The 25,049-nt window shown below is 38.4% G+C and overlaps 1 protein-coding gene across 1 annotated transcript in view; it reads left to right on the top strand.

Annotated features, from left to right (window-relative positions):
- LOC309638155 (uncharacterized protein) overlaps positions 1 to 25,049 on the top strand; it is a 343,672-nt gene that overhangs the window by 130,187 nt on the left and 188,436 nt on the right. The window contains exons 9-11 of the mRNA XM_082413765.1: positions 3,403 to 3,554; positions 6,965 to 7,091; positions 9,052 to 9,276. Of these exons, the coding sequence (XP_082269891.1) occupies positions 3,403 to 3,554; positions 6,965 to 7,091; positions 9,052 to 9,276 (504 nt within the window). The remainder of the gene's footprint in view (positions 1 to 3,402; positions 3,555 to 6,964; positions 7,092 to 9,051; positions 9,277 to 25,049) is intronic.

Raw genomic sequence — 25,049 nt, 5'->3', positions numbered from 1 at the left:
GTTCTCCATTGTATATTCTTGCTTCCTTTATCAAAAATAAGGTAACCATATGTGCGTGGGTTTATCTCTGAGCTTTCTATCTGGTTCCATTGATCTATATTTCTGTTTTTGTGCCAGTATCATACTGTCTTGATAACTGTAGCTTTGTAGTATAGTCTGAAGTCCAGGAGCCTGATTCCTCCAGCTCTGTTTTTGTTTCTCAAGATTGCTTTGGCTATTGGGGATCTTTTGTGTTTCCATACAAATTGTGAAATTTTTTGTTCTAGTTCTGTGAAAAATGCCGTTGGTAGTTTGATAGGGATTGCATTGACTCTGTAGATTGCTTTGGGTAATAGAGTCATTTTCACAATGTTGATTCTTCCAATCCAAGAACATGGTATATCTCTCCATCTGTTTGTATCATCTTTAATTTCTTTCATCAGTGTCTTATAGTTTTCTGCATACAGGTCTTTTGTCTCCTTAGGTAAGTTCATTCCTAGGAGCAACTGTAGACTTGGGGTTTGCTTTCAGTATTTTTAAAATACCAAAACCATGTCCTACCTCAGGACCTTTGCACATGCTGCTCTCTCGGCCTGCAATGATCAATTTCTCCTAATCTCTGCATGACTAAATTATTTCCCTCCCTCTCAGATCTCATTTTAAAAATCACTGTCTCCATGACCACCTTCCTATGACTCTGTCCCCTAAAACTATTCTTTATGTTATCCCTTGGATTGTTTCCTCCATTGTGCTTACCATACTTGCCATTGTTTTATTTATTTCTCGTTTGTTTTCTATTTATTATATCTATCAGATACAAGGTTTTATAATGTCAGATATAGTATTCGAGTGTGTGTGTGTGTGTGTGTGTGTGTGTGTGTGTGTGTGTGTTTACCACTGTATTCCTGGCTTCTAGCACAGTGTCTGGCATAAAGCAAACCCACAACAAATACTTGTAGAATGAGAGACTGAATAAAGTACATTGCTTAGAATGGTATAAGTGCTCAATAGGTGTAGATTAGCATTGCTTTTATGAACTCTCACTTGAATTAGTATGTAATAAACTTGAAAATGTCTATTATTTTATTGGATCTCATATACCTGTTTTAGAAGCCCTCGTGGCAGAGTTGCATTAAGAAATTTTTTTATCCAAGCCAAACACAATACATAACACGACATCTATTGCTGGCATATAACCTGGCAAATTTTTCTCCTCTATACCAATATGTTGCAATCTTTCGAATTTCCTGTACCTTTTCATGGATACGTGTGGAGCCTCTGACCAACAGTTAGCAAGAAACCGAGACCTGCCAACACACATGTGACTGAGCTTAAGGACAGATTCTCCAGCCTCAGGTGACCCCTGAGACAATGGCAGACTCAGCTGAAAGCTTGATTGCAGTATCATGAGAGACCCTGCACCAGGAAAACACTGCTAAATGGCTTCTGGGCTTCTGAGCCTCAGAAATTGTGTGAAATAGTAAATGTTTGTTGTTTTTAGCTGCTAAGTTTTAGATATTTTGTTATGGAGCCATAAATAACTAATACATACTTTGGCACCTGGAAGTGGAGTGTTGCTGTAACAAAACTTAAAGCGTGAGAGTGCACTGAAACAAACAAAGTCCAGTGGATGGACTTTGAGTGGAGTGTAGAGAGGCTAAAGGACCTTGAAGAAGATGCTACTACAAACCTCATGACCTTTGAGAAGGATGTGAGGTGAAGGCTTATTGGAAACTGGAGGAAGGGAGATTTTTATTACAGAGTGTCAGAGACTTTAGCAACACTGTTGCCTGTAGTTGTGTGGAAAGTAGAAAAAGTACCTAATGAAATGGGTGGTCCAGCTCAGGAGATTTCCAACCAGAGGATTGTCAGTGCCACCTGGTTTGTCCTTGCTGCTTATTTTAAAATGTGAGGGGAGAGAGATCAACTAAAGGAAGGATTGTTAAACCAAATGAGTCAGGACGTGATTTTTTTTAGAAATTCTCAGCCTTGCAAGATGGTAGGCGGTGATAAAATGAAGAAATGTCTTCCATGCAAAGATCAAATGCCAGGAAAATATGGCTCAAGGATGAAACTACGAATGTGACAGTCAAAACTTTTGTTAAGACTTCAGAAATGTCAGAGGTGATGCCTCAGAATAGTATTCACTCGGACAAAAGGCATTCTAAAAGGATCAAGGGTGTGCCTTATGGTTCCTCCGAATGAAGCAACAGGATTTCTGGGGGACTTAAGATTATGGCCCCTCATCCTGTCAGTGGAAGCCTGTGGTAGAGAAGGTCTTCTCCTGAAGAGATCTGTGTGTTTGGCTTTTGTCTAATGCAGTAGAATCCACTAAGAGTCACGAAAGACTTACAAAGTCTTAAATGGAATTGCATAAGCAGAGAAATCACCTGCTTTGATTGAAAAGGACAGAGAGAGGACAAAATAAAAAGAGGCCTCTGGACTCCAAAATTCTACTGGCAGGAAGCAGGGTGAGAAAACTACTTAGCTGCAAACTTGTGCTACCTTTCATGGAAAAAGGAAGGAAGATCCAGAAGATGGAACCAAGAATCCAGAGGACACAGCTGAGAGCCACAGAGAATTACTCCCAGATCTTGAGACTTAATCAAGGAACTTCCAACATTTGTCTGGATTTCATAATTACTATGGACTCATGATTCCAGCCCCCTCTTACTCATATCTTTTTGTAATTCCCTCCCACAATTGTACCAGAATTGATCTGTATGACCAATAGCATACAGTAGAAGTGATGGTATGTCATTTCCAAGATTAGGTTATAAAGGGCTGCAGCTTCCATTATCAGTTCTCCTCTCTCTCTCTCTCATTCTCTTATCATTCACTTTCACTAAATATGTTGATATTTGCCTGTATGATACCCTTTCAGAACATCTGGAGGAATGTTTTAATAGGATTACTATATATTGTAGTTTGCAAGGGATAGTGCTGGATTATGCCTGTTGTCCTAGAATAATTAAAATTTCCCCTTAACTCCCCAAATGTCCCAGATTGGATGATAAATTATATGATCACAATTATTATTAACATCGCTATCATCCTACACATCCAGCCATATATCCATTTCCATTTGGTTAAACTGTACTATTATAGGGTGTGTGTGTGTGTGTGTGTGTGTGTGTGAGAGAGAGAGAGAGAGCAAGAATATTCTTTGCAAGAAATATTCTTGCTAAGACGAAGAAAGCTGTGTTGGTATCCACAAGGCATTTCTCCTTTTTTTCATATCGTTTACTATTCTCTCTACCTTCTTGGCCAAAAAGTAACTAAGTGGAGTGAGAAAATTCAGATTCCATGATAAGGTGGCTACTAATGGTATAATCCCCATGTTCTTATTTGGAACCTTAACCTTTTTTTTTTTTTTTTTTTTAGAACCTTAACCTTTTAAGAGTCAGCATACCCTGGTCTTAGAAAAGCCAACTTTTACATAGATGTTTCAAGTGTATTCTGAATATTTTTTTTTCATCTCTGTTTTCCTTTATGCAGGATTCGAAATTTGAAGGGGAAGGACTCAGTGAATACCTTCCTATGTCATGTTTAAAGACTGACAAAACATTTGAGAAGTACGTTCCCTTCATGGTACATTTAATGCATTTTATTTGTTTGTTTGTTTGTTTTGCGATGGATTAAATATGGGTTAATTATAGGTGACAGGCACCCCTTAGTTTGATTCACCCCGAAGGTTCAGGTTTGTGATACCCATGACCCCATTTCCTCCTGGGATTTATCTGTGCCTTTTCATTTATATAGGATAGCTTGGGTATGGGGCTTTATATCTCTCAGAGAATATCCAAATCCTTGATCCAGTGTAGGAACTTCTATGACTAGGATGTGGCAGTTTCTGCCCCTCCATCGCAGTACAGGAGATGCAGGAGTGGAGGGTGTAGGTTCAGAGGAGTTTCTCAAGCCGATGGTCTCACTTTGAATCTTAGGCTTCGCCCTTTTTGACTATGTGACCTCGAACAAGGTGTTCAGCTTCACTCAGCATCAGCTTTTCATCAATTAAGCAAGAATAATAATACCTTGGTGGATTATTTTAAGGGTTAAATGAGATGATAAATATAATGTATTTCAAAGAGTGCTTTGAGCATGCTAAGCACTAAATAAATATGAGTTAATACCGTACATCAGTGGTTCACAGCAGGGATCAATTTTGCCCCCAGGGGACATTTAGCAGTGACTGGAGACAGTTCTGATTGTCGTGACCGGACCTAGGGGGGAAGCTGTTAACGGCGTCTAGTGGGCAGAGGCCGGGGATCTTGCGAAACATTCTATTCTGCACCGGGCAGCCCCCGGAACAAAGAATTACATGGTGCAAAATGTCAACGGTGCAGAGGTTGAGAAACCTCGTTATACATCAGTGCTGCTTATTCATCGCCATTCTACTTAACTGCTAATCCTACTAGCAGTGAAAATACAGTATCATCTGGAGTGAGACCTGTCTGTGAATACTATTCAGTACCTGAGAAAATACGCTGTGTGGGCAGGATTATATGTTGCTGAGGTGTCCTTTCAGTGCTCCATAAGGTATAGACTAACATGTCTCCCAAACCCAACATTTCTTTTTTTTCTTTTTTCTTTTTTTACGTCTTTATGGGAGCATAATTGCTTTACAATGGTGTGTTAGTTTCTGCTTTATAACAAAGTGAATCAGCTATATGTATACATATATCCCCATATCCCCTCTCCCTTGTGTCTCCCTCCCACCCTCCCTATCCCACCCCTCTAGGTGGTCACAAAGCACCGAGCTGATCTCCCTGTGCTATGCGGCTGCTTCCCACTAGCTATCTAGTTTACATTTGGTAGTGTATATATGTCCGTGCCACTCTCTCACTTCATCCCAGCTTACCCTTCCCCGTCCCTGTGTCCTCAAGTCCATTCTCTACATCTGCGTCTTTATTCCTGTCCTGTCCCTAGGTTCTTCAGAACCTTTTTTTTTTTTTTAGATTCCATATATATGTATTTGCCTATGGTATTTGTTTTTCTTTCTGACTTACTTCAGTCTGTATGAAAGACTCTAGTTCCATCCACCTCACTACAAATAACTCAATTTCATTTCTTTTTATGGCTGAGTAATATTCCATTGTATATATGTGCCACATCTTCTTTATCCATTCATCTATCGATGGACACTTAGGTTGCTTCCATGTCCTGGCTATTGTCCAATATTTCTAGTGATAGGACTTTATCCCATAATGGCCAGGGAGGTTGATGCCACATTATACGTGAGAGAGAGCTAATTATAGGCTAACTTACAGTCGTGAAAATTGGAACTAACCTAAATATCCAACAACAAGGGATTATTTCAATAAATTATGGTAGACACTTAAAATTAAATACTAAGACATTGCTAAAAATTTGTACTTAGAAAAAGACTAATCTCATGGAAAATATGTATAATACACAAAGTGGAAAATACAAGTTACAAAATATTTACAGCATCAGCCTCATTTTGTAAGGGAAAAAAAATGTGTCTAGCTACCCAGCTGTGAAGAATAGACCTCGGTATTTCACCACCGTTTATCTCTGGGATGTGGACTAATGGATGACTTTGGTGGGGGGATTTTTATAAAATTAGATTTTATATAGTGCACAAACATACATTAATATTAATATAATTACAAAATTAATAAGTGCTGTATACAAGGAGAAAAAAGAATACTAGGCCACAAGTCCTAATTCAAAAGTGAGCTGATGTCTAGTTTGGCTCCTGGTCTAGACTATGATGGCTCCAAGGGGACGCAAATCACTAGACTTATCTCTAGGTACCTGGTGTCATGTTGAAGCTGTGTATTAACCTTTTGATGTGCATTGCATTCCTTTTTAACTAGGGAAGGTATTTTTAGAAAACCTCTAATTACAAAGAAATGGAATTACAAATGAGAAGGCTATTTTTTTTTTTTCCTCTTAGGATGATTATCATGAATTCAGCATCTAATTATTTAGATTAAGTTTTTAGGATATTTCATGAGTGCCTTACATTTCTTGCCAAGGGAACAAAGAAAGAAACTGAGGAAAACATCGCACTGTGGTTTACATAACATGTTTGAGGTTTACTAATGAAATCGTTTTACCTTCATAACAGTATAATAGGGCCATTACAGACAATAGATACAGTAGTTTAAAAGTAATGAAATTTACAACAAAGTGTATTTAATTTGAGATTGAATTGCCAGCAAATATGTGTCCTAATGAACTCCTGTGTCAATGTAGCTCTACCTAAATTAAGGAGAATCATTTCTATCCTGGGAAACTAAATCAGCTGTGAGATCCAGAAAGGCCAGTCCTCTGGTGGGGGGACTGTCGTTGTCACAGATGGCCCTGCTGCTGGAACTAAGCTTAAGTCAGGAGAAGTGAAATACAAGATCCTTCTTTGGAAAGCAGGGGAATGCTGGCTGTTAAGACTTGTAAACCTAAAAAAAAAGAAAAAAAAAGAAAGAAAAAAGAATCGATAAAGAAGAACCTCAGATCAAGTTAGTAAATGTTAATAGGAGGAAAAAGCCTGGGGAACTTTCTGAGGGTAGAAATAGATCTTGATCTCTGGACATTGCATTTAAAAAAAAAGAAAATGGTTATGTCATATCAGCTATTCATCTATTTAAATAATTTTCCCCATAGTTCCTCCAACAATTTATAAGATTGAAAGGGCGGTGGTAGAAAATGAAGTGGTAACATATTTTATCAAATATTTGATCTTCTGGTGATTTCTGAAACAAGCCATATTTTAATTGTTGGGAGATCAGTAGCTCATATAGTGAGTCATACCTAATAGGGTCTCATTTCAAAAACTACTCACCTCCCAACTTGAATCCACTGCAGCATCTGCGATGTGTTTCTCTAACTCCCAGTTATTCTGAGAAAACGTTTAAGGGAAACATCAGATTGTGCAGTGGTACCAAAGGCAAACCTTTTTATCATCCTGCATTGTCAATTTCTCTTCCTAATATCTCCCCTCTTCCTATACCTGCTGCAGAGCTCCAAGTCAACCAGTAATTGCAGACCTAAATGTTTGTAAAGAAGGCAGCGGAGCCAAGCTTGGTATCCTCACAGAGGTAACCCACCCATCAAAGGGAGCAGCATGGCCTTGGCCGTGCTGGAAGGTGAGGCTCTTGAGACTTTTTTCCTCTGATGTAATAAGTTAAATCTAAGATCAATTTCATCGACTCACTTTCCTGTTGTGCTTTTCTTCCCATAGGACCCTTTAGAGAAACAGAGTTCTAGCAGGTCTTAGTAACTAATTTTGAGAATTCTAGGTTAAAATAGAACAGCTAAAACGCTCCATCGCGAAGCCACTGGAATTCCTCAAAACGGTGTCCATGGTACCAGGCTGGGTTCTCACTAGACAATGAGGCAGACTTGACACCATGCAAATGAGACGAGGTTTGAGATTTGATGAATCTTCCATCTCCTCTCCCTACTTGGCTGACACTTGCTCTGAGGAAGGTTGTAAATGCAGGAGAGATTGTGGTATAATTCCTCAGACTGGCCTTTCTGCCCCCTAGTCACCATTCGATTATCTTCCAAATTGCTGTGTTTCAGAGAGATAAAGATTTTTTATGGCTTGCTGACTGGAAACAACGACAAGAGCCAGCAAAGAGATGGCTGAGGGGCCATGCATAGTAATTCCATTGGTAAATGACAAAACCTTTGTTTGTATGACATTTCCAAAATTACTGCAGAAGATGAATCTAAAATACAAAATGTCACATTTGGCATGCAAAACTATCACAATATATCTCAGTATAAAATTCATAGAGGCATTTAATTTAGAATGTGTTTAATAACTCAGTCTGCCTGCATCAGTAATCCTGCCTTGAGGTTTAAAGAGATTGTCTTGTTTATTCACATGGTTTTAATTTTTAAAATATTTTTAGAAATCAAAATACTAAGGTTAAGTCTCTATTGTTAACTAAGATTTTCTAATTAAACCAAAAAGTAATTGTTATTCTGATTAGTGTTTAAGTCTGAGTTGTATGAAAAAACAAAAGAAGTTTAGCAACTTTCACTGTTGGTTTAACTGTGATTTGATTCCAGAAGCATACTGTCTATATGGAAATATATATTATCTCTCACAAAATAAAGTCTAGGCAGGATTAAAAAGGGCTTACTGTTAACTGCAGATTAATGGGTGGTGCTACCAACACAGGTAGTTAGGAGAGTAACCTGATTCCAAAAATGACATTAATTTTGCTTAAAGCATGATGTAATAGAGAATTTTTCAAGGTCAAATTATTCTGAAGACTATTAGGGTGGAAAACATGACTTTCTGACATTTGAGTTATTAATAATCCCAGTTTAATTTTTGTGTATTCTGAAACAATGGTCCACTAAAAACCTTATCAATTTGTACCAACTTTTCAGCATTTACCAAAAATGAATGGCCTATTTGTCCCAGCCGAAGGTAAGCAAAGAAATTCAAATGTCCTGTAAAATAATCTTCAGTCATATACTTCAGTTACATGCAATTTATGCCAAGTTTTAGGTTAAAGCACATAGAACTGCTCTTCTTTCTTTATTTTTTGAATCTCACTTGAAGCCTGTGGGGCAAGGTGACCTCATGGTCAAATTAAATACAAGTATTTGATCAGGTGAGGTGTTCGTCTGACCTGTTTTGCACATCACTAATCAGTGGGGCCCGTGGTCTGTGATTAGTATGAGAGGTAAGGGCTGTCACCTTTCAAGCTTACTGCCCATGTTCACCCAGCCCAGGTATCTTAAGAGGCCCACTGTGTGGTTTTTAGAAGTGTTGGTTTCCTGTTCATTCTATCTTATTATAATAGATGAATGGTTTCTGATGTCACAGATCATTAACATACCACACTTAAAACCTGGCTCAACTTTCCCTCGCATAATCGGTAGGCTTGCCTTTTGACCCCCTAATTACATGTCGTGTGTCCTCCTCTGTTATCATGGCTAATACCTGACAATTACAGGTTGAGTAAAAATAATTGTCTATTTTTTCCTCCCTGAGAAGCACGCTGTGGCTAATTGTGTGGTTTCCCCCAGTTCCTGCATCATTCAAGAAATTTAAGAAACCTGTCTTTTCTTTGGGTTGAGCAGAGTCGGTCACCTCAGCCTCTTCAAATACAGATGAAATGCATAAGGGGTCTCAAGAACAAGGCTCCCCAAGGCTCCTACTTCCTCAAAGTGTCCCTGCTTGGTCGACCAGGTGGTCGTGTCTTGCCGTGGTGCCCGACGGAGCAGCTGAAGACCAGAACACACCCACTGAGGCATGATGGAAATTTTTATGATGTGGGGCTGTATTTCCACGAAAGCCTTTATGTGGTAAGCTGGTCTTTTTGCACACGTACCACTATCTGCTCCTATCTGTCCAGCTTTTCACCTCTAGAGATGGTTTTAGGTACTCAGCTTTGTGTAGTAAACAGAAAGGATTTCATTCATTCATTCAGCAAATACCCAATAAGCACTCAGTATGGGCCAAGCACTGTGTTGTGGCTGGTACATGGACACCCTTAGTCCTGTGTAAAATGGAATGCCATCCTTCTTTATCAAGATCATTACTGTGGATCCTTGGTATAGTTCTTCACCTTTTCAGGATTTACATGACAAGAGGTCACTAACGTGCGTATTTTATGTGCGGTATCTGTATACATTTGTAGGCAGCCAGGGACACTGATTTTAGGTGAGAACCCAGATTTAGGTATGAAGAAATGTTGGAGGTTGTTCAGAAAATAGATTATGGCTATAGGGGAATGTGTTTACCAAGCAAAGGGAATCTGGATGGGACAGTGCTGGGCGAGAGAGAAAGGGGAAGGTAAGATTAGAGAGTGTTCCTGGATGCAGGGATGAGAAGCGGGGGTCCAAGATCTTCAAGTCACCTTTGGAAGGAGAGAGGATAAGCTTAGCTTTCTCTGGGGCATCAGCACCGGACTGACGAAGACAGGGAACTTCAGCCCAAGGAGAAAAAAGGAAGGGGCTGGGTTAGTCCCAGAACCTTTACTGTGTGCTGGTGCGTTAGATGCCAGGCATGAGAATGGACTGTTTGAAAATATAGAATTGCTTTCTACACTATTAATTTGAAGGAATAAGACAAACATTGTAAGAATCAGTGTAGGTAACACAAGGCTCCTGGGCTGACAAGACTCACTGAGGAACCAAGCCTCAGTTGGCTCATCTGTGAAATGGGAATAAAAATATCTGCCTATCAGAAGCATTACAAAAAATGACTGAGATGATTGTGGAAATACACACTGTCAATACATAGTAAGAATTCAGAAGCTTCTGTGATTATTATTGTTATAATTATTCTGTCTCTTTGATGGGGAAGCCCATAAATGCTTACCAGGGGACTTTCATTTTAATATATATGATGAATGCTTATATCTTGAACAACTTTTGAATTAACCTTTGCTTGAGAACAATGGTGGTTAACAATTTCTTCTCTAACAAATGATCCCAAAAGCCCTGTTAACATGTGTGAGACACATGTGAGAGGCGTTAGTCAGGGGTGGGTATGGAGAGGATTTACCCCCTGGGGGAGCACGCTGTCCCCATAGAACCAGAGTTTGAGGACAAGTGACACGAAGACAGCAGATGTAATTCAGCCCCTGACATAAGATCTTGGTTTTCACTACTTATATCAGAGCAGTTTCAGGAATGTGGTGCTAGCTAAGATTTTAGTTAATAATTTTAAAAAAGGTCTAATCTGTACTTAATGGGCAACTACATTCTTTTGGTACAGTTTAATTAAGTAGCTACCATTTTAAATCTTGGAGCTAGGTTACCAAATATACCATTCGAAGAGCTTGCTATCTAGAGCCATCTGCATAAATAGCTGTTTTACATTGAAAAGCACTCTAAAATGTTCTTTTTTTAAATTTATTTATTTTTATTTATTGATTGATTGATTGCTATGTTGGGTCTTCGTTTCTGTGCTAGGGCTTTCTCTAGTTGCGGCGAGCGGGGGCCACTCTTCATCGCGGTGCGCGAGCCTCTCACTATCGCGGCCTCTCTTGTTGCGGAGCACAGGCTCCAGACGCGCAGGCTCAGTAGTTGTAGCTCACGGGCCCAGTTGCTCCGCGGCATGTGGGATCTTCCCAGACCAGGGCTCGAACCCGTGTCCCCTGCATTAGCAGGCAGATTCTCAACCACTGCGCCACCAGGGAAACCCTAAAATGTTCTTTTTATTGTTATTATTGGCTTAGACGCCCATCCCCTGCTCCGCCCATAGAGGTGCGAACTCTTGAGCGCAGAAGCCACATGTATTGCTCTGTTTGCTTTGAGCATATTCCATGCGTGCCGATGAATAATCCTAGCAGAGAGTGCTACAGGTTAAATGTCAGGAGGGATTAGAGGACGAAGAGGTGCATCAAGAATGTCTTCAGGGACAGGGAGCAAAACCCCTAAGAGACGGATGTTGCCAAAAAATGTTCACAGTGTTGAAAAGCCCATCAAGTCCGTAGGGGAAAGCAGAGGCCGGTAGTTCCTCACTGAAATGCATTTTCCCCTTCCTGCCAAACAGAACAAAAAGTATCTTGGAAGAGCTGAAATAACAACCCCAAATTTTCTTTCCCTGTGTCAGAAGCAAACAAACCAAAATAATTACTTCCTGCCACAGCCAAGGAAAATGTATTGTTTAACAGCCTGACAAAATGTCACTGAATTATAATCCATCCCTTGGTATCACCTAGCAAAATCCTGGATCCCCAGAGAAATCTACTAGGGTGTTTCACATTCAGTGTATGTAAGAAAAGTACAAAAATTCAGGACAAAGACAAAAACAAGAAAAGCGCTCTAGAACTTGACAGGAAAGAGAAGTCATCTGAGGCTGTTTGGTTTCAGAATAAAAAGGCTGTGGCTCAAAGTTCTGTTCATTCCACTGGGTTCTAGCAAACTTTTCCACTAACCACACAATTCTGCCTGCCAGGTCACTCCGCTAGCAGTTTGTGGGAGACTGACAGTTATAACAGCAAGGTTTAAAGAAATGTCATTTTTCAATAGTAGGAATACACATGCAAAAACACACAAATGTGCTTGTGTATGTAACTGATATAGGGGCATCTAAGATATTTACATCATTTCTTTTCATATACAAGCCTAAGACAGGGTCATTTCTCCATGAACAGGAGAAGTTGGCTTCATATGGTTGTTTGAGAGTGCAGGACATCTTACCAATGTTAATCGAGGATAGATGGTCATCTATTCCTACAGAGACAGGAGGGACAGAGAAGGTATGGCCCAAATGAAAGGGCAAGTCTTCATTACAGGAGAAGCACTGAGTCTGCTGAGGAAATGTCTGCATTATACGTCTGTAAGGTTACATTGTTAATGGAGCTTGGAATGAGGGTACAATGTTATAGCATCAAAGGTGGCTTCTCTTTGGTATCAAGCTGGACCAGTAGGCAAACAATCGAAGGTTAAGGTGAAAAGTTTGCTTATAGGGTTTGATAAACCTCTAAGTGAGGCAGCAGATATATTGGTAAGCCCAAGGTAATAGCCCTCCAAACATCCACGGTCTTACTTCTGATACTATCATTTGGATTTTGTCCCCAGTATTTCCACACTTTAACGTCCATTTTCCTGTATTGTAAGATGGAGATGTTCAAATACGATGAACTGACTAATTTTAGCTTCAGTCCCCTCATGTAAAATGAGGTAATAACAACTCCTTTATTTGAGTTACTGTAAGAATCGTATTAAATTAAATTGTTATGGAGTCTAAACTTAGTCTCATCTTGCTTGAAGATATTGAATAATTCCTTGGTAGAGACATTTGGAACCTATGTATCTTTTGACATTAATCTTGGAATTCTCTCAAATAGAAACATTGCCTTCTTTGTAGATTGTATTCATTAACAGAAATGAGGCTAGGATCTTTGGGAAGAAACATTCCAAAAAATATGCCTCTCGACTTTTGGTTCTGGCAGGATGATAAACTAAATTAAATGTTTAGATTATCTTACTCTACCATCCTGCCAGAATCAGAAGTCAAAGGCATATATCGTTTTCAGATTATGTTCTGTAAATATTTGGAAATTTTAAATGAGATGTTAGCTAAAGCCTTTTAGATGCATTAGATAAACATTCAAGAAAGAAAGGGATCTCCCTGGGAATCAGAAATGAAGAGGAAATTGTAAACCATACAGGGAGTGGGTAAACCAAGGCTCTGGCTGCCTGGGAGAGGGGAGAAGAAATGATCAATCTTATTAATCTAAAATTTTGAATTTCAATGACCAGTCAGGAGATGAGGCCTTGGGCCCATTAGGTATAGAATGTTGAAAGAAAGTCTCTTGCATAAATCTAGGATATTCAAGACTAGTCTAAAATAGATAGACTAGACCAAAAAAATCTTCCCACCAATGAGGGGAAATAACAAGAAACTTCTCTTTCTCTATCTAGCCTCTGATTTAAATTTTATTTCTCTTGATGGAAAAAAATATACTAGTTGAAATTAAAAATTCCAAAGATGTGTTATACAGACGAGACCCTCTCAGTGGAGAACCAATGAGTTGGAAGACAGATCTGAGGAAATTTCCTAAACTATAACACAGAGAAAAAAGAAATGGAAAAAGTGATTTGAAAAGACATGGAAGAGAAGGTCTAACATATATCTTATAAAATTTTCAGAAGTAGAGGTAGAGAGGAAGGGAGAATAAACATTACCTAAAGAGACAACAGCCACTAATTTCCCAGACTTGCTGGAAGACACAAACTCTCAGATTAAGGGAGCAGAAATTCTGGGCAGGACAAAGTAAAACAATCCACATGTGGACACATTGTAGTGACACTGCAGAGACCAACAGTAGAGGACTAAAGACAATTGAATAATATATGCAAAATTCTGGAAGAAAATTAATTTAAAAAGATATTTACCTAACCTATCATTCAAGAGTTGGGGCAGAGATGTTCCAAATGAGTAGAAACGTTTTTGACTAAGAATACTGTGTTAGTTTCCTAAAGCTGCCAAAACCAAGTACCACAAACCTACTGGCTTAAAATGAAGAGTTTTATTGTCTTACAGTTCCAGAGGCCAGAAGTCTGGACTCATACTCTCTCTCTGAAGATGCTTGGGAAAAACAGTTCTGTGCCTCTTTCCCAGCTTCCGGTAGCCCCGGGTGTTCCCTGGCTTGTAGGTGCATCACTCCAATCCTCTGGCTTCCCATGGCATTCTCCCTGTGTGTTTATCTTCACATCAGCTTTCCTCTGTATGTGTCTGCCTGTGTCCAAATTTCCCCTTTTTATAAGGACACCAGTCATATGGGATTAGGGTCCACAGTGATGACCTCATCTTAACTGGGTTACATCTGCAAAGATCCTATTTCCAAATCAGGTCACTTTCTGAGGTATTGGGGGTTAGGGTTCTTCTTCTGGGGCACACCATTCAACCCATAACAGATATACCCGTCACAGGACCTTGCTCAAAGAATTAACAAAGGATATCTTTCAAGAATAAGGAAGAGTGCAAGAACCAAAGCCATTTTGTGTTATTCTTTCGAAACTTCTATATTTGAAAGGTTTTATAACTTTACAAAAGAATATTAAATAAGTATGAGATATAAAATAAATATTAAACAAATAAAAATATTCCCTTTCTGTTCCATTTTAATAAAATATCAGGCAATTAAGAGCACTTGAATAGAAAAAGAAAGAATAAAAGATCAGATAATTTGTATAATGAAATGATTATTTCTCCAACTCATTAACTCAATAAAAACTCAAAGTTAAATCAAAGGTTGGGGCTAGGGCATTTCTACTTTCACAGGACAGGTCCACTCCAGTTTGGAAACCACTGATTCATGTATGTGTGGGAATCCACCTTGTTTACAATTAGAAATATTAAAAGTTATAGAAAACATTACTGCAGGAAAACATTAAATTAGGAAAATATTATTATAAGAACATTGGATAGATACTTTGGAAATTTGGTGAAAGATTTTGCTCTTTCTTTAGTTATACTTGGTTTCAAATACATTCATGTGAATAAATAAATATGGAATTTTTAGAGCTGCATAGATGATTGAAAGAGAAGACGTATTACAGTACTTTTTAAAAATGTGAAGTCACACATTAAGAATTGCAATGATTGTTATAATTGTCTTGTCGCCCAAAAGGGTGACGTTTTAAAATATCATTCTTGAACTTTGGTAATGGTATCTGGGCCAAAAGACCATTTTGTTAATTATTAGATAGAACTGTTATGCTTGCAATTCTCATTTTCACTGGCACAGGGATCGGCCAACTTAGAAAAGGATATAACTAGTAGGTTAAAGAAGAAAAACCAGCAAAATTCAGGCAAAGAACATTGATTAATGAATTAAAAAAATGTTTTGAAAGGTCATGTGCTCATGTTGGGCTAAGCCTCAGGCAGATCTGTAATAAACATGACCAGGCCCTCTGTGTGGAGCAGGTAACCCATGCTGACTCTGAATTTGCTGATATTACAGGGTTATTTTTTCTGGAAGGATGTAGCATTCTGGAACGATTTCTATCATGATTCCATTAAGACCATGGTTTCCTTCAATTTAGGCCTGCATATTTCTCTTTTCACATTACCCTGCACCACACAGAAAATAAAACCGTGTCTTGGACTGAGGGTTTGTGTCACCAAAGGGAAAAAAAAATCACTTGATTTTGATGGTACTTAACCCCATTTTATTCGATAAGTACATCTGTTTTGTTTGGTTTGGTTTTTTGGGGATCACCTGTCAGTGTGAGTAATAAAATTTTATGAATACTAGTTTAAAGTCAAAAGTGATTTGTCCTAAAGTGTGGCAATCTCGAGGATTCCTTAAGGAAGAAGTCAAACACGCGACATAATTTCCTTGGACAATATTTAAAAGCACATTCTATAGCAAAGAATCTACAGCTAAAGGGATGTCGAAAAGCAGAACGTGATGACACAGACTTCCAGATGACGGAATCACAGTGAGCAGGCATTTATCTGTCTCTTACGTTCAAGGGGATCTGCTTTTTCTTATTTGTGCTGAGGCTTTTTCTCTGGATAATGGAGATAAAATACATTTTAATTACAAATAAAATGTTTTGAAAATGCTGTCATAGAAAGTTTTCTTATATATTGAAATATGAAGAATAAATACAGGAGGCCAAGACTTGGTGGGATAATGGTTAAGTGTGTGCTCTTCACCTTGATTTGAATTCTGGTTCCAAAACCTACTTAGCAAAATGACTTAGAGCTTTCACTCTATCTCAACCATAAAATGGTCATCACAAGAAGCCTTAACTCATTGATCTTTTAATGTTACCACTAATAGGGTGAGGACAAAATATTTTAAAATTAAGAACAAACCAGCTCTAAAAACAAGCAATGAACAAAACCCAAATATATTCCTAAAATAAAGTTTCGGTTAACTAAAGTACGCCATTATTATTTCTCTTTCTAGCATGTCCATGATTATATTGTTTGAAAGGACAAATGAGCAATTATGAACAATACTAATACCTTTGTATCCTAAGTTCTTTCTAAAACCAGTATTTTTAGAACAAAGTAGAGTTTACTGCCTTCATTGACATTATGACATTTAACCTCAAAATAAATAAATGACATAGACATTATTTCTATTTCACGGATGAGAAACCTAATTTTGGAGAAATAATGCAAGTTACCCCAAATCATATAACTTATTAGGACAATGTTGGGAATGAAACCCTTGCCTCATAACTCTGGATACTCAACTCTTGCTTCCTAACTCCATAAAGGGTTTTCCACTAACCCCAGTGGATCACCAATGTCCCCGTGATCATCATTAACTAAAACAGTCTTTCCATCACATCACTTCATCACTTCCTTTTTAAAACCATTTGTTGACAGGACTTCCCTGGTGGTCCAGTAATTGACTTCTCCTTCCAATGCAGGGGGTGTGGGTTCAATCTCTGGTCGGGGAGCTAAGATCCCACATGCCTGGCAGCCAAAAAACCAAAACATAAAACAGAAGCAATATTATAACAAATTCAATAAAGACTTTAAAATTGGTCCACGTCAAAAAAAAAAAAAATCTTTTAAAAAACCCCATTTGTTGACTCCCCATTGCTCTTAGGATAAATTAAGCTTTTTTCCGTGGATGCAAAGATGCTGGTAATGTGGCCTCAGCCTCCTTCCACAGCTTCATGCTCATCTAACAGAGCCAGCCTCCCTCCATGGACCCAGCCACCAAATCACATTTTTTTTTAAATTAATTAATTAAGTAACTTTTGGCTGTGTTGGGTCTTTGTTGCGCGTGGGCTTGCTTTCTCTAGTTGCGGCGAACGGGGGCTCCTCTTGTTGCGGAGCATGGGCTCTAGGCCCATGGGCTTCAGTAGTTGTGGCACGTGGGCTTCAGTAGTTGTGGCTCATGGGCTCTAGAGCGCAGGCTCAGTAGTTGTGGTGCACGGGCTTAGTTGCTCCACAGCATGTGGGATCTTTCCGGACCAGGGCTTGGACCTGTGGACCCTGCATTGGCAGGCGGACTCCTAACCACTGCGCCACCAGGAAAGTCTCCCAACCACCCTTTTATCTTGAGCTGTACCCAAGCTTCAAATATCCTCCAAGTTCTGGTGTGCCATTGGACATTTGTCCCCAATGTTAACTCCTACTTATCCTTTGGCTTCCAAACTCAGTCATTTTTGCTATTGTCTATGCACATTAATTAACTCCAACAAGAGTTCAGGTATTTGAGAGCAGAGGCCATACTGTATTTATTGGTATGTCTTCTGGAGCATACAGTACTTGTACATAGTAGGTATTCAATAACTACTTCTAAAAGAGAAAAGAAAATGAAATGTGAAACTCTAGTTATAGAGGTGCAACAGGTTTAATGTAAGTTCAGTTTACCAACAATAAGTACTACGAGGAAATGTTAAGATAATCTTAAGAGCCCAATCGTGGTACCGGTAGTTTCTAAAATAGAAATAAACCTGATTGAGAAGAAACACGTCAATTCAGATAAAATGATATTATTTTAACATTAATTATATATGGGGAGCCTGTCACTGGTAATGAATAAGGAAATAAATATCATTATTTTATTGTTTTACAGCTCATGTTTATTTAGTCTCATCTCCCCTCTTTAACCTATAAAAATAATATTTTAGGTAAAATATTCAAAAGAGAGAAGTGAGCCCATAAACTCACTTCCATGAGGCATGAGCAAACTTGACTAAGCTCATTCCCTAGTGAAAAGGTAGATGACAGCCCTCTGGTGTGCCTTCTAGAAATTTCCAGAGTACTTAGGCATGCATGGGGACCTCCCCAAATGCATCGGTTGATGTTATGTTAACTGCCAACTTGATTATTTTAAAGATCAAGAAGAAATTTCTCCAGATGATTTTTGATATTTTCAAGTGACAAATAGCTGTATTGGCCTTTCTGATTACAGAAGACAACTTAAGCTCTTTGTTAAGAAAATCAGAGAATTAAAAAAACTACATGTAAAAGTCTAGTTCTCAACAAGCATGTGCTCCTGTTCTGGAACCACATTAACTGAGTTCACACTTACCTTCCTTTTATTAGTCATAGCTGTCTAACTATGCAAAGGAGAAGTGGAGTTGATAAATAAATATATAATCACTTCAAACTTAGGAAAAAAGTACAGGTAATAGAAGAGTGGCGCCAAGTGGCCCCAGCCAATGCCCTGTGGAGTAGATGAGCTACTTTGCTGAGTCATCTGTGATTTTCTGATCTACACGATGGGGAGATGTAGACAAAGGTTGTTTCAAGTCACTGAATTTTGGAATAGTTTGTTATGCAGCAATAGATAATTGAAGAACTTATTTAGCCCCTTCTGTGACCAAGAACTACATCGAGAGTTGGAGAAATAAAGTCAGGGCTCTCTTCTTAAATTGCTTGGGTAGCTTCTGCAAATTTAACCTTGTGTGCTTAAGGAAAAAGAATCATTATGTGTCTAAATTCAGAGGTGGTTCACCCAAAAGGCATTTGAGTCCTGTGTGCAATGTCTTGTCCTTTAGTTATGCTGCATGTATGTGAAAAAGAAGATGTGGGAGATGGAAGTGGATAAATAAGGGGGCTGTTATGGACTGAATCGTGTTTCCCCCAAATTCATAGGCTGAGGCCCTAAATCCCAGTACCTCAGAATGTGACTAAGTTTGGAGACAGGGTCTTTAAAGAGGTGAGTAAGTTAAAATGAGGACATTGGGGTGGGCCCTAATCTAATATAACTGGTGTCCTTAAAGAAGAGGAGATTGACACAGACACACACAGAGGGAAGACCATGTGGGGACACAGGGAGACAAACCAAGGAGAGAGGCCTCAGAAGAAACCAATCCTGCTGACACCTTGATCTTGGATGTCCAGTTCCAGAACTGTGAGAAAATAAATTCTTATTGTTAAAGCCATCCAGTCAGTGGTACTTTGCTATGGTGGTCCTGAAAAAGTAATAGAGGGGTTCATGAAGAACTGGTGACAATGAATTGTCCTTTTATTCAGTGGGAAAGAAGAAGCAACAATTTGCTTCAACCTTTTAGAATTCAATACGTAAATTTGGCGTCATTGAAATAAGGTCTAGGGATTTCCCTGGCAATCCAGTGGTTAAGACTCCGCGCTTCCAATGCAGGGGACGTGGGTTCGATCCCTGGTCGAGGAACCAAGATCCCACATGCTGCACAACACAGCCAAAAAGAAAAAAAAGAAATAAGGCTCCCCTATTGTAGTGGGTTTTGGCTAATTGTATGGCACATATAGGCACCTCAGAAGCTCCAGAGAAAACCTGACTTAAACTCACTGTGTTATCGGACTCTTTCACGGTTCTATAGAATTTTAAGAAGTATATCAACCAGTTAATATTTATACATCAGTGTGGCAAGGTATCATTATTATAGTAGTAGATGGACACCATTTTTGTTTTACTGGAGGGAAATCCAATATGAATAAAATAGCAACTTTTCAAACATGACATTTAATCCATGCAGGTAAATCAAACTGAGAATCTATTATTCATTATTAAAGGGGTGGCATATTTTTATTACACTGAGAATGAAACACAAATACTGTGAAAAATTTAGTGCCTTTTCTTGAACTTTTAAGACACTTATCATGCAGTCATCTAGCTGGTACTGGCACCCATTTTAAAATATAGCCATGAAATTAATAAGTTTGAAGTTTTATGCCTGAAAAAAAGGATGCTCAATTTCAGTGAAAAAGGCAAATTTATTTTTTATTTAAAGCTTCCTAAATACTTAAGATGGTAAAGTACTTCAGTAATGTTCTGGTTCCAGTATGTATATGAAGAATATAGTTCATATTCTTGTCATTATTAGTCATGGCCCCAGTGTTCTTCCCTGAAGTGCTTTCTGAAAACTGCATATATCAGAAACTGATTAAAATGACCTAAAGTATTAATTCTTAAAATGTGATGAACCCAACATTTTGCAAGAGGTTATTCTCTGTGTGACATTTAATATTGAAGAATTGAAATGATTTTAATAACTCCTTGGAAGGAGTGGTCTTAGGAAAACTAGAGCCTGAGCATGATTGCTTTTATTGATTATTGATTATTACCATTCATAATGAATAGCCTTGGAGTATATTATATCATGTGGCTTTAAAAAGTTTGCCATTATATCAGTGGAGGAAGCCCTTTTTGTCAGTTCTTGAAATCGTCACTTCTGCTGGCCAAGAATTCCCAGAGACTTGTGAGAGTCCTGATCGTAAATGGCTCCTCCTGAGTGGTGTGAATGGTCCCTGGGCATGCTGCTTTTAACAGTGGTCTGGTTCTGCTACTTACTTAGCATTCATCACTTTAGGAAAATTACCTAATCTCCCTCGCCTCAGTTCCTTCATTTGTAAAATGGGAATCTGTTACCTTATTCATAGAGACTTTGTGAGCATTAAATAATGTGATGTATAGATTGCTTAGCATAGTGGGTTGCATGTAGGAAATAACTGGTAGCTATAATTAGTTTTTCATTATAATAATAATTCTCCATGTAGCATGTTCTCTTCTTTTCCCTCTCTGTTAGATTTCTCCAGCCGTCCAAAACATCCCTTCAAGAAGTATCAGTTAATCCATTCTTGATTTCTCCCTCTAAGAAAACTCAGTTTCCATTAAATTTATTGGATGCTCTTTTGCCTCTACTTCTTGTTACTGAGTGATGTGAGGGGTTTCAGGGCCATCAGTGCAAAAGGTCATGCTATCATTGTCTCATAGTCTCTGGCAGAGAGGAAGAATAATGTGTATTGAGTGCCTGAACTGTGCCAGTTTCATCACTATGTGTTTAATACACACGATCAGTGCAAATTTCACACAGAGCAATCTGTTGTTAAACCCATTTTGCAGATTAGAGAAACTGAGGTTTTAGAGATGAGAACTTGACCAGAAGTTTGAAGCTGAGATTGGAGCCCACAGTCCAAACACCGAGGTTCACAAACTACCCTACAGAAAACGGCAAGAACTGATATGTTGGTTTTTCAAATCTGTAAACTACTCATCGATTCCTGTAATTTTTCTTTGTATTTTTACCAGGTTTATTTCCATTTCTAAAGCCAAATCCCTCGCTCTTTCTGTCTCTTCTTCTGTCCTTTGTGTCGGTTTTCTACATCTGTTCACATCTGATTTACTCAGAGTTGAGTGCCCTAGTTACAAATTAGTAGTTGTCGTTCACTCTGCATGCAATTCAATAATCAAATCATTTTTACCAGTCTCATTTGGGAATGAGGCTGCTGTATTACATAATATTGACAGGTGGTCACTGAAACATATTTGCCAGCACTAAGATGTAAGCTTCTTGAGGGCAAGAACTGGGGTCTATTTTGTTCGCTGCTGAATCTCTGGCACCTAGAACTGTGGCTGTCTTAATAAATATTTTTAAATGAATGAATAAATCTAAAAATTCAAAAGACTCACATTGCAGCCTTCAAATAGACAACTGTTTTCTGCTTTATAGTTGAAAAACGTTTTAACTTTTTAAAACTTTTGGTGTTTTATGCAGATTCACATTCTTTATTTTATTGGAACTGCTTTCAAAATGCCATAAATCCAACTTTGTCCTTTGTGTCTGTTCTCTACATCTGTTCACATCTGATTTATTCAGGGTTAAGAATGCCCTAGTTACAAAATAGTCGTTCTTGTTCACTTTGCATGCAATTCAACAATCAAATCATTTTGAATTCTCTAAAGAGGAAGAACTTGCTTCTATATTTGAACTCACTCACATTCAGAGGGAATAGGTTTTAATATTTCAACATCTATACAAAATGCTTTACAATGACTTTTAAGGCACTAATTCTCCTATGAACGCCGAGTGACGTCTCAAAGGGCTGACTAGGGTAAAGAATTTCTCCAAGGTCACATGGCCTGGTAATTGCAAAGAACAGGGCTGGCTATCTTTCCCTATCCGTCTGCCTCATAGGTGTACCAAGCAGTCAATGACTTTGACCTGATGGGGCTCTCAAAGCTTATAGTGGTGGCAGGAAAACAATTTGGGTTCAAACAAACAAGAAATCCCTAAACTCAAGGACCAATAAAGGTCAATCTAGTAAACTGCCAATCAGAGCATGTCAAGCCTCTGCTTAAGCTCTCCTAGTAGCTCTCCATTACATTTAGAATAAAATCCAAATTCCTTACCTGGGCCTCCAAGCCTTACGTGATCGGGCCTCTATCCCCCTTTCTAATTTATTTCATGTGACTTTTCTGCTTGTGTATTTCATTTGAGACTCACTTTCTGTTCTTTGAACAGACCAAGCTCCTTCTTATTACAAGGCTGCGTTAGTTACGGCTTCCTCCTAGTGGGGTTCCTCCTCAAACCTTGACGCTGCTGGTCCCAGGTTAAGTGTCCCTTCCCGAGACAACATTTTCTTAACAGAATAGCTCCTCCTCCGGTCATTTTCTAGTTCCTCTCTAATTTATTTCTATTATTTAGATATCACTAGTGATAAATTAGAGCATTTATCACTATTGATATTGTCTTACTTGTTTATTGCTTATCCCCTCCACTACCAGATTGTAACTCAAGAAGAAGAGCTTATTTAATTTTTTTTTATCCTCAGTGCCAAAAATGGTGCTTAAGTACAAATGGGCATTTAATAAAGGTGTGTGAATGAACGATTGAATGAATGAACAGGGGGAAGTCCTGAAGTTGGATATGGCTTTTGACATAGTCAAATCAATAATTTAGTAGCTGGGAAAACATGAACAAATCATTACTTTTTCAAAGCTTTTTTTCAATCACCTGTAAAATGGGCTAATATTAACTACATTGACACGCCGATCAAATGTTATATTGTGCATGTAAGAGCTTCGTAAAATGTAAAACACTGCACAGGCGTTAATACATTGCCAGATATCTTTGGTACAATGTGGGTTTCCCAAAGGGAAAGTGTTGATTAGCAATTATTGCCAAAAGTTTTATCCTTTCCAAATGATGTATTTGCCTGTTCCTTGTAAAACCATTTGTGGTTAATTTGTTGGTATTTGATCTAATCATGCTGCAGATGTTCAGAAATGCCATCTTTTTGTGCATTGAGGCTCAGTCACTGGGGTTTGTAAAAGTAATGGGCTGTGCCCAATTTTTCCCCAATGTCTTCAACTCTCAGGGACAAAGAAAGGAAAAATCTATCTTTTGCCTAACAAGGAGAAACTGAAAATTCAACTTTTGTTTTCACTTCAAAAAAAGAAAAAAAAAAGGGGGGGTAGGGGGAGAAATCCCAGAACTAAATTTTCTAAATTAAAATATTCAATTAGATTTTGCCATCTCCCTGGAGTGAAATATTCTTAGTTGAACATTTGAGTAGCATGTGAAGAGATGAGTTATGACACATTGAGGTTGAGGTCAGGTAATGGAATTGCGATGTAATGAGATGACATGCCATATATTTCCTCTTGATTTCAGTCATGTTTGATGGAAAGTGGTGGAAAGGCCATATTTTTTAGCCAGTAATTATTCAGGTATGAATCAGTTTGATTTTAGACAGAAATGTGGCCGCCCTAAGCTATGAAGTCAATTAGACATATGATCGAGGACACACAAACCTGTCTTGTCTTGGTATCCATATTGGACGATGATTCTGAAAGTGTGGTCTGAAGGACCACGTGAATCACCATTACCTTGACGTGCCTGTAGAAATTCAAATTCCTGAGCTTCACCCCAGACTTACTGACTCAAGGATGAGAAGGGGCCTAGAAATCTGCATTTTAAATAAACTCCTTTGGGTAATTCTTACACAAATCAAATTTGGGAGACTGCTAGATGATGTCCTTGAGGAAATCATCGTATGATTGTGGAGGTTTCTTAAATAATTAAATTCTTTGTTGAGAAATCACAAAATTCAATTCAGGGACTGTAAGTTTGAGAGATCATAGACTTGTGCCCTCATTTCAGGAAGATTTTTATTCAGAATTACTAATTTGTAAGCTATCTGATGAATCTAGCCCTCAGAAAGACTCATTTTTTAAAAATTTATTTTATTTTTTATTAAAGTATAGTTGATTTACAATGTTGTGTTAGTTTTAGGTGTACAGCAGTGTGATTTGGTTTTATGCATATGTATGTATATATATTCAGAAAGATTCATTCTTTAAGGATGTTGGATGATGGAGTTTTTCAGGATGCTGATGATGGAGTTTTGTTGGAGATGTTTTCTCTTGGTAAGTTCTGTGTCTACTTTTGATGCCCGAACTCAGTGGGAGCAATTAAGGAGAGAACAGGCTGAATACAGAGAAACGTGGGAAAGAGCCCAGCTCCTCAGCCTGTAGGAAAGGAGCAGGAAATAGGGTGTAGAGGAATGGTCTTGAGCTTCTTCATCAGGAATCCAAGGTAGGCTGTCTGATGTTCACCTCCAACATTTCAGAAGCATGGCATGAATGGCTCTGGAGTACATGGCCAGGAATCAAATCCCAGCTCTACCCTCTACACCTATTTTCTGTGTGACCTTGGGCCAGCTCTCTTTGCCTCAGTTGTGTCATCAGTCAAGTGGAGTTATAATAGAATCAACTTCATAGGATTATTGTGGTGATTGTGTTCATAAGGATAAAGTGATTTAAAAAGTACCTTGCATTTAGTAAGCTTTTGATACATGTTAATGGTTGATGCTATACTGTTAGGATTAAGGAACTAAAATAATCAATTTTGAAAACAGGGAACTGGAACTG

Source organism: Balaenoptera physalus (genome assembly GCF_965194825.1).
Source record: "Balaenoptera physalus genome assembly, chromosome: 11".
Taxonomy (NCBI): domain Eukaryota; kingdom Metazoa; phylum Chordata; class Mammalia; order Artiodactyla; family Balaenopteridae; genus Balaenoptera; species Balaenoptera physalus.
Note: the sequence above shows the minus strand (reverse complement) of the source record. Positions and strands in the feature narration are given on the sequence as shown.